The 10337-nt window shown below is 43.6% G+C and overlaps 1 protein-coding gene across 1 annotated transcript; it reads left to right on the top strand.

Moving 5' to 3' along the window:
- Positions 1-409: 409 nt before the first annotated feature.
- Positions 410-9711, top strand: LOC136655315 (uncharacterized). Its single transcript, XM_066631646.1, has 5 exons — positions 410-447; positions 6051-6206; positions 7362-7599; positions 8952-9031; positions 9572-9711. The coding sequence occupies exons 1-5, from the start codon at positions 426-428 to the stop codon at positions 9709-9711; spliced, it is 636 nt and encodes a 211-aa protein (XP_066487743.1). The 5' UTR covers positions 410-425.
- Positions 9712-10337: the final 626 nt, after the last annotated feature.

Below are 10337 nucleotides of genomic sequence, written 5' to 3' on the forward strand. Positions count from 1 at the left end.
GTGATTAAACAACTGTTCCAATACTCTCTTCTGGTCTATGAAACAAGGAATAACTACGTTATTCTGACACACTCTTGTTTCAACCCAGATCCCATAAAACCTTTTATTCACATACCTGTGAATCTTTTCATGGTTTAATGCCTTGAGACCTGTGTTCACTGCCCAGCACACCTTGCATTCTTCCCTTGTGTATGTGGCTCTTGAATAGCTTGTCCTCCTGGTTTCCTGTCCCCCCTTTCATGCTTGCTGAGATAACATCCACCTGGTTTTTTTCTCTTTCTTTCCCAAAAGAGAAAACATGCAGCCCTAGAAACTAGTCTTTCAGTTTCCCACTTGGCTAGAATCAGGACTCTCACACCAACAACATGAAGCTGGCTGTGCTCTTGTGCTTGGCTGGTCACTTGGGATGGGCATGGGCGATTGCCATGGAAGACCTGGAAAAAATCCGTAAGTATCACCATGTTACTTCAGCGGGAATGTGTTTGCATTCATGCCAATCAAAAAAATGCCAACCCCTGGCATCTCCAAGAGAAAAAAAAATCCTATCTGAACCCCTGCAGAGCTACTGCTTGTCAGTGTCAAGAATACTGAGTTTATTGTTGATGTTCTGTTTGTGTGAAGGGAGTTTTATGGAGAAAGACATGAATGTATTGATAGTTTAACACCTTTGCTACTGAAATATTTAATCCACGATCACTACTCAGCAGAGCCTGATTTGTAGATATTTTCAACTAGTCTGTCCCAGGAACTATTTCTGTTGACTTTCTATGCAAGAAATAACTTGATAGCTTTTTTTATGGGAAGGTTCTAATGCTTTCCTAGGTATGTGAGCATGAGAACCACAGCCAGTGAAGCTCTCCCTATTGTTATATCTTAACACAGTAAATGCTTCCAAAGCTGTATTTTTGCTTGTTGTACACAGAAGTCTTGTCAAGGAAAAAAATGTTGTCAACCTTACCAGAAGTCAGTTCTTGTTATAATGAAATATCCTTGTATGTGCAGCTTCAAGTGGTGCTGCAGATAACGTGGAATGACTATAACTGCTGTATTTTTCGCTCCATAAGACGCACCTGACCATAAGACGCACCTAGATTTTAGAGGAGGAAAACAGGAAAAAATATTCTGAACCAAACGGTGTAATAAAATATTAAACTATAACAGAATAACGTTTGAACCATGTAAAGTGAACAGCAGTCAACAGTGGCATTAAGAACCATTATCACTGTCATTAACAAATGGAGAGACTTAAAGGTTTGAGTACTCTAGTTTTCTGGAAATGCCAAGAACTCATCAGTGCTAGAGTCAGAATTTATGAAGCTCACAAAATCAGGTGCACACAAATAGGGGATCACATTGTAGCAGAAAGATAATGTTCTGCCAAATTCCAATCCACTGGGCCTCGTGCCCGCTTAAGGCTGATCAGTCCCCCTTGTGCAACTCACCAGTGCAGCAAGCAAAAGTGAGTCCAGTTCTAGTCCACAGATGCCAAGTAAATCAGTCCCATCAATCAGAGTTGCCAGAGTTGTCCAGAGCCAATAAGCCAAATTACAGTCCAAGGTCAGGTTCCAGGTAGTTTAGTCAAATCCATCAGGGTATCCAAGTCCAGTCACAATCCACAGTCAGATTCCAAATTCAATAAACCCAGTCAGTCTCCTCTCCTACCTCCAACCTGCACTCCTTCAAAACCCACAAACCCTTTCTGCCTCTGGTACTCCTTATATCCCTGAGGGCCCTATTGCCTTCCAGTGGCTGCAGCTGTGCAGCACACTCTGCTGGATGCCCAGGCCTTACCCTTAAAGGGGCCACTGCTGACACCACATCTACCTCCTCACCAGTTCTTCCGTGATTCCAATACAAAGGAACAAGTGGAAAGTCCAACCACAACTTGAATTCTCAAGACACAACAAACCTCTGGATTTATGGTGATACCTGGGGCTTGTGCAATAAGCAAACACTGGCATTCTGACCAAGGAGACAGTTTTTTCTTTGTGATGGGGGGGGCTTACATTCAGATGCTGGATGAGGTGAGTGAAAGCGCCCCTCCCCTGCTGTGTGAGTGTGTGTGTGGGAAGCAAGAGTGTGTGTGTGTGTGCTCCAGGCTTGGGGGGGGGGAAGCAAGAGTCTGTGATGCTCCAGGCTTGGGGGGGAAGAGAGAAGCTGTGATGCTCCAGGTTTGGGGGCAGAAGAGAGAAGCTGTGATGCTCCAGGCTTGGGGGGGGGGAGAGAGGATGTGATGTTCCAGGCTTGGGGGGGAGAGAGGATTTCCTGGGAGTAAGCCCCCCTGACTCTAATGGGACTTACTTCAGAGTAGGCATGCACAGGATTGGGCAGCGAGACTGCCACCCCACCCATGCTTTCCTGGGAGTGAGCCCCACTGATTCTGAGACTTACTTCTGAGTAGACACGCGGGCTTGGGCGCCCTCCAGCGCTGCCACAGTCCACGCCGGCACTGAGGGAAGGCAGGAGCCCCCCAGCCAGCCCAGCCTCTGACTGCCCGGGGAAGCCGAGCAGAGCGAGCGGGCAGGGGTTGGGGCCAGGGCCAGGGCGGAGGTTTTTTTGTTTTTTGTTTTAGTATTCGCTCCATAAGACGCACACACTTCCCCCGCCCACACTTTTTGGGGCGGAAAAAGTGCGTCTTATGGAGTGAAAAATACGGTAGTTCAGTGGAGTTGCATTACTCTGTCTGTGAAAAACAGTCTGAATCTTCGGGGCTACTGCTGATTATCACTGAACAATCATCAATGACCAGGAAGTTACAAAACATGAACGAAATGCTAGCAGGGATGTTGGTATATTTTTGTTGTTGGCAACCTTCAGTCTCGAAAGATTCTGGTATCGTGCTCTGAATGGTGGTTCTGAAACGGCGTCTAGTGTGGCTGAGAAGGCCAATTCGGGAGTGAGAATCCCTTCCACACCGGGAGCAAGTGCAGTCTGTCCCTGGTCTGTCTCCCTGGCTATGGGCCTTCCTTCTTTGCCTCTTTGCCTCAGTCTGTTGGCCAAGTTTCATACAGAGTATGACCACAACTTATAGTTTTATATCACAATATGCTTTATTGGAATTCACTGAATTCCAAGGTATTTAAAGCTTTTGACCTGTTCCAGTGAACTTTGGTTCACTGAATTCCAAGGTATTTAAAGCTTTTGACCTGTTCCAGTTTCTCCCCTCCAATAGACCAAGTACCTGGGCTCCATGATTTTGAAAAGACCATAACTTTGGTTTTCTGAGAGTTCAGTTCAAGTTTGTTACATTTCAGATAGTCAGATGTTCTATTTAAAAGTCGCTTAAGTCCAATAGGTGTGCAGGATACTAGCACTGCATCATCTGCATAAAGCAATGCTGGAATATGCATTGAACCTAGTTTGGAAAAGTGTCCATCTATCTGAAGCAAAAAGGGGGTAAAATCATGTAGAAAAAGATTAAAAAGAGTGGGTGCTAAAATACACCCCTGTTTCACTCCCCTTTTGACCTAAATTTTGGGGGTCAATTTCCCCGAAGATGTAAATTTAATTTGGCAGGGGGTGCCTGTATAAAGTTTCTGAATAAGAGTTAGAAGTCTAGGGTCTATATTGAGTTTAACTAGTTTGTCCCATAGCAGCGATCTATTAACGGAGTCAAAGGCTCCCTTAAGATCCAGAAAAGCAACATATAATTTTTGATTTTTTAGCCTTGTGTACTTGTCAATCAGATGAGCTAAAACAGCACAGTGATCAATTGGTGAAGATCCTTTTCGAAATCCTATCTGATCCCACCCTGGAAGGCCCAGATCTTCCATCCAGGATAGCAGCTTGTTTAAAAGATGTTTTGCATAAAGTTTTCCCCCCACTGATAAAAGGCTTATAGGTCTAAAATTGGAGGGATCACGATGGTCGCCTTTTTTGTAAATAGGCACTATAGTAGCATTTGTCCATTCAGCTGGTATTATACCTGTTTGGTCCACCACTGTGAATAATGAGGATAGAATAGGGGCCCACCATTCGGGGTCCACTTTCAGGATCTCTGACAATACCAAATCTGGCCCAGGAGCTTTCCCTTGTTTACTTTGAGAGACTAGCTCTATAATTTCTTCAGTGGATACAGGAGGCCATGGGGTGGTTGCTGAAGGATTTAAAGTAAAAGATGCTAAGCCACTTTCACCCTCCTGGCAATATAAGGTGGAGAAAAAGCGGCACCACTCGTGTGGGGAGATGACCATCTGAGAGTGAGGTGCAGTTTTCTGAGCAGAATTGGTGATTATACCCCAAAATTGCTTAGAATTTTTATGTTCTATGGCGGCTAGTAGTTTATACCACAAGCGGGAAGCAAAATTATGTTGCTTTTCTTGGATCAGTTGTTTCAGCTGCTTCTTTAGAATAAAATATGTATTGGGAATTTGAATAGCCCCTGAATAGCGGTATTGCTGGTAAACGGATCTAATCTGATTTTTGAGATCCATACAATCCCTATCAAACCAAGGGGATATTGTTTGGGACCCCTCCCCTGTACCACCTTTAGCAGAGGGTATACTAATGTAGGAGACTAAAGTGGGTGAAACCCTAGAGATTAATAACTCATATATCTTAATTAGTTGTATCAGAACTGACTCATTTAAAAGTTGGATTCTATAGCTCTTGTACGGCTCCGTGTAGAGCAGTTCGCTCATTTTCTGATTAATTGTAGTTTTCCACGTGATTTTAGGCCTAATTTCATATTCATTTTCAAGCTCTACATCAGGGGTGGAGTACTGGAAAGAACCTAAATCTAGCTTGAGTATTAAAGGAAAATGGTCACTCATTCCTAGATCATCAACCAAAAAATCAATAACATTGACCTTGAGGTGAAGTGGAACCAAGAAATAATCTATAACACTGGAACCAATGGCTGAAGCATAAGTGAATTCACTTGAATTGGGGAAATCTACAAGGCCATTTAACCATATTGTATTAAAATTGACACAGAATCTGGCCAAATAGGGGCCAGCTGCATTCGTTTTATTATCTTTGGAAAATCTTTCTAAAGAAAATAAATCAAGGAGAGATGAATCAGGATCTAAGTTTGCGGCAGTACTGAGCAACGGCTCTGAATTTCCAACCCTGGCGTTGAAATCCGCACCGATAAGACAATGGCATGAAGGAAATTCCATGTCTAACTCTGTGACAATTTTAGAGAAGGTGCTCCAATTCTGGGATAATAATTGGTTGATCAAGCCAGGTACCTCCTACATAAGAACAGCCCCACTGGATCAGGCCTTAGGCCCATCTAGTCCAGCTTCCTGTATCTCACAGCGGCCCACCAAATGCCCCAGGGAGCACACCAGATAACAAGAGACCTCATCCTGGTGCCCTCCCTTGCATTGGCATTCTGACATAACCCATTTCTAAAATCAGGAGGTTGCACATGCACATCTTGGCTTGTACCCCGTAATGGATTTTTCCTCCAGAAACTTGTCCAATCCCCTTTTAAAGGTGTCCAGGCCAGTCGCCGTCACCACATCCTGTGGCAAAGAGTTCCACAGACTAACCACATGCTGAGTAAAGAAATATTTTCTTTTGTCTGTCCTAACTCTCCCAACACTCAATTTTAGCGGATGTGCCCTGGTTCTGGTGTTATGTGAGAGTGTAAAGAGCATCTCTCTATCCACTCTGTCCATCCCCTGCATAATTTTATATGTCTCAATCATGTCCCCCCTCAGGCGCCTCTTTTCTAGACTGAAGAGGCCCAAATGCCATAGCCTTTCCTCATAAGGAAGGTGCCCCAGCTAATCATCTTAGTCGCTCTTTTTTGCACCTTTTCCATTTCCACTATGTCTTTTTTGAGATGCAGCGACCAGAACTGGACACAATACTCTAGGTGTGGCCTGTTTGAGAACACACTGCAAATTCTGTCTCCTAGATGCCCTCCCTAAATCTGCTCTAGAGGGTTGATATACAAGATATGCATGAGTTGGAGGGGGAGTCTACAGAGAGAAGGAGAAGTAGCTGATGATCATGTCCCCCTTTTTGTACAAGAGAGGAATTGGATTCAAGCTGTGAGCAAACATACTCCTAACATTCCTCTTTGGTTCATTTTTCAGCCCTGGATTTCTCTCTGAACAACAACATGCTCTTAACAACCACCATGGGCACCAACTTTATTGTGAACATTCCGAAGTGTGTCTCCACCTCTAATTTCTCTCCAGTCACAGTCAGAGTAGCTGTTGCCCAAGTTCCTGACTCTGCTGCTTTGCCAGGTATGGGTCATGTGTGCACTTGGGTTGAGAGTGCTTGCACACCTCCCGCAGCAGTGGCACTTTTCAAAGGACTCTGGTGGGGAGGCTCTGCCTCACCTGCCTCCCCACCCACCGCACATCCCTGCCATATGCATGCTTATTTGTTTTGATTCATCAGAGTAGGGAATGGGGCATATAGAATTCTGACTGAGAAACTTTCCTAGTCTAACAGACCAATCTTATAGGGCCTATCCACTAGTGGAACTAGCTATTTGGCCTCTACTCTCAGACAGCCACAAGAGTGGAATAGGGAGGAAGCTATTATGGTATAAATGGGATTTTCCTGCCAGGCACAGAAGTTTCTAGTTTTTACTAAGCAGTAGTGGACGTTATGAGTACTTTTAATTCGAAAGTATATGGTACAAATGGTTTTTTTCCTCACCGGGTACAGTAACATCTAGTCCAGGGGTGTCAAACCCATTTCATACAGTGGGCTAGAATAGTATTCATGGTGCCTGCTGAGGGTAGGAAGTGTCATCATTGAGCAGGATGTTATGAAACAGGTGACGGCCAGAAATAAGCACTTTGTCCTCACATAGGAACTCATTGGTTGCAAATGACAGAAGAGAGCATGCAAATCTTGATCATGTTTTCAAGATATAGGACAGGCCAATTATCACTCTGGGAGAGGCCAATTATACATGGGTCACCCTTTCAGCAGTGCTGCTTCTGCTGAGATGTCACTTTGCAGAAAGGTGCTCTGCAATGTGAAACCTTAGCATATGGCACTGCTGAAAGGGTAGCATCTCCCTCACTCAACCCCTCTTGGTCTACACCTGCTCCTGTGGCGTTCCTTGCCTTCTGAGGCTTCCTTCTGTCTCTCCCTCCCAGAACCAGAGCAGAAGCTGCGCCGCTGTAAGAGTGATGCTGAGAAACCTCAGTTATCACATGGGCCGAATAAAAAGCTTCCATGAGCCAGAATCCAGCCTGCAGGTGTTTTCACTCATCTCCTGCAGGCTGTCTGATCCACACCTCCCCCATAGGACGCTGCATGTGCCTTTTTGGCATGGCTGCATTGGTGCTGGTGGCAGAGAATAGGATTGGGCTGTAATTCTTGCTGCAGTGATCAAATGGTTTCATGATTCCCATGTGATACTGCTCTTAATCTTTTCAAAGGTGTGACGGATACCGAACAGATTGAAAATCTCCGCAAAACATCTCAGGCTACTGTCTATTTTGCTGGTGAATTCAAGAGTGTCTCATGTAGAGTCGCCAGGGATCTTCTGGTTATGGACATGGCCGACAGTCAATATGCGCTGATCACAGTTATAGGCTACCAGGTGGGATCAGAATTTTGCCGTCAAACTAAAGGCCCCTTCTGCAATCAGGCACTGAAGCCGTCCAACTTTTACAGGTAATTATGGGCACCAATTGAGATATACTTTTTCTTATTTCATAGAATGGAAGAGACGGTGGGGAAAGGAGTAGTCTAGATTAACTCTTCTCTTCCTATCTGATTTGACAAGCCCTTTGCTACTATGAGTTAAATGGCAACCTACTTGTTTTTTGTCTGTTATCTGCCCCAAAATCACAAAAATGTGGTCACAAATCCAGACTATAATAACAGCTATTAAGTTGGTGAAATTACAGCTGACATTCTGAAACCACTTACAATTCTGTGAGCCTCCTACCATTTTAAAACTCATAGGATAAGAATAAATATTGCATGCAGTTATTTGTAACCAGGGTGACCAGATACAATGGAGGACAGAGTGCCTATACCTTTAACCATTGTCTAGAAGAGCGAATTTGGGCAGGCACAGCTTAACATAGGCTATGTCAGAATGCCAGATGAAAGGGAGGGCACCAGGATGCAGGTCTCTTGTTATCTCCCTGGGGCATTTGGTGGGCCGCTGTGAGATACAGGAAGCTGGACTAGATGGGCCTATGGCCTGATCCAGTGGGGCTGTTCTTATGTTCTTAAGGGTTAAAAAAACTGCACCTGCCCTAATGCCCTGTTCTAGACAATGGTTAAAGGTATAGGCACTCTATCCTCCATTGTATCTGGTTACTCTGTTTGTAACTTTTTCTTTTTTTTTCTTCCCCTCACCAAGAAAAAAGTAGTTGTGAGAGGCTACATCAAGGAGTTGGGATTAGTGGTTGAGGGGGAAGAATATAACCCAAGTGTGGCCAACCTTTTAACTTTAGGGCTCCTGGACCTTTAACAGTTGTGTAGAAGAAAGAACTTCAGTAGGTTCTTGATACTGAAGATATGACAAGATATATGGCTTGATATGACAAGATCCCTCTGCCAACATCCCTCTGCTAAACTGTCAGTGGCCAATGGCTGCTTTTTGAATAGAAAATGTTGGATGTGAATGTTCACACAACTGCATGTACGTAATATCTAGTTTGGCCCTTATGGCCGAATGACATGAAATAATAATTTCATAAGTCATAAATAAGTCCCATTCAATAAAGTTTCTTTTCAATGCTAACGAACATTTCCTGTTGGCCAGTCCTACCCATTCTATGTTTTTTTGGGGGGGGATTTTAAGTTTTGTTTTTTTGTTTTAATATTTCTATAATGGCTGTGGGATTAGTGATTAATAATATTCTTTGAAACAACCTTTCTTCAGGAAGGAGGGCATAACTGTTATTCAGCATGGTAAAATGTAGTTCAAAGGTAACAAAGCATTATGCGTCACTCTTTTCATCCTTGCTTTTAAAGTGTGTATTAATTCTTGCCCCTCCCTTGTTTTCAAGGCTGAATTTCTTCTTTTTGGATGACAAGTCCCAAATAAGAGCTCATACAGACTGGTCGCCAGCAATACAGACCAGAAATGGTGAGTTTCAAACACAAAAATCTTTAAAGGCAAAAACAGCAAGATATAGCACACTCGCTTGATAAAGCAAAGCTACAATAGCAGGGAAAAAGTCCCGTTTCAGAGGTAGGCACCACCAAATTTCACCATGGATACTTGAGAAAATTTCAGGACATAGTGATGGTCATTGATATGGGGTAGTGTTCTGCTACTCAACCCATAAAATAGTGCATAATTTTCCACACTGAAAAATGAAAATAAAGTAACCAACTAAAAATTCTTTTTGCTGTACATTTTCAAACAAATTCAACAAATTTGGGAATTTCAGGAAAAGGTATTGAAGGGGAGGTTCCAGTTTCAGGCTGGCAAACAGTTCTGCTCTCTTTCCATCCTCTGAAATGAAAAGAAACCCAGGAGAGGGATAGAAATGCTGGGCACACAGTCCAGTTGGCTGGGGGGGGGGGAAAGACCCAGGCTTTATTCAGGCTGGAATTTCAAGCCCCCCAGGAAAGAATCACTTGCCCTACTGACTTAACCTGTTCATTTTCCTTTGTGTTCCAGTGACAAATTACGAATCAGCTGATGCTTCATTTGAAGGGCGAGCTGGAGGAATGATAGTGATCACCATTCTGGTGTCTGTTGGGGGGTTTGTGATAGTGATTGCCTTAATTGTAGCAGTAGCTCTTTCAAACAAGAAATAGAAAGTTTGGCAAGTAAATATTACCTGGATTTGTAGTAACTTCAGATATGCAATGAAGTTTGCTTAGCAGCAATTTTCAATATTCAGCAGTATTTGGTCAAAGAAGGAACATGTCAAAGAATTGGAGGCAGAATGAAATAAAACTGTAACTGTATAATTTATCTCTTGATGATTTATAGATTTCTGTTGTTCACCTCGGGCCACAAGGGCTTTTCCCATACTATGTTCCTAAAATGTACATTTAGATGTGTAAAATATGAACGCAGCAAACATAATCTGGAAGACATAAGCACCACATAGGTATACTTGCCAGGTAGCTGGAATTGTTGGAGCTAGCTACCCTTGTCAGGCTTTAGGCCATTTGGCGACAGCAATGCGTGTGTGTGGGGCAAATGGAACAATTCTGGATGATCATACAGACACACCCATGGCCAACCTTGCATCTGGTGTTTGTCTGGAGAGGGCAAGCACAGAAAGAGGCAGGAGAGATAATTATTTCTAAAAATCAGACCCCTGGGCAGCCAGGGAGAACATCAGTATGGGGTGGGTGGATAGCTGGTGCACCCCTCTTTGTCTCCCTCATACATTAGACCAGCAAACCTCACACAGTTTCAACCACTATGCTAC

Source organism: Tiliqua scincoides, chromosome 6 (assembly GCF_035046505.1).
Source record: "Tiliqua scincoides isolate rTilSci1 chromosome 6, rTilSci1.hap2, whole genome shotgun sequence".
Taxonomy (NCBI): Eukaryota; Metazoa; Chordata; class Lepidosauria; order Squamata; family Scincidae; genus Tiliqua; species Tiliqua scincoides.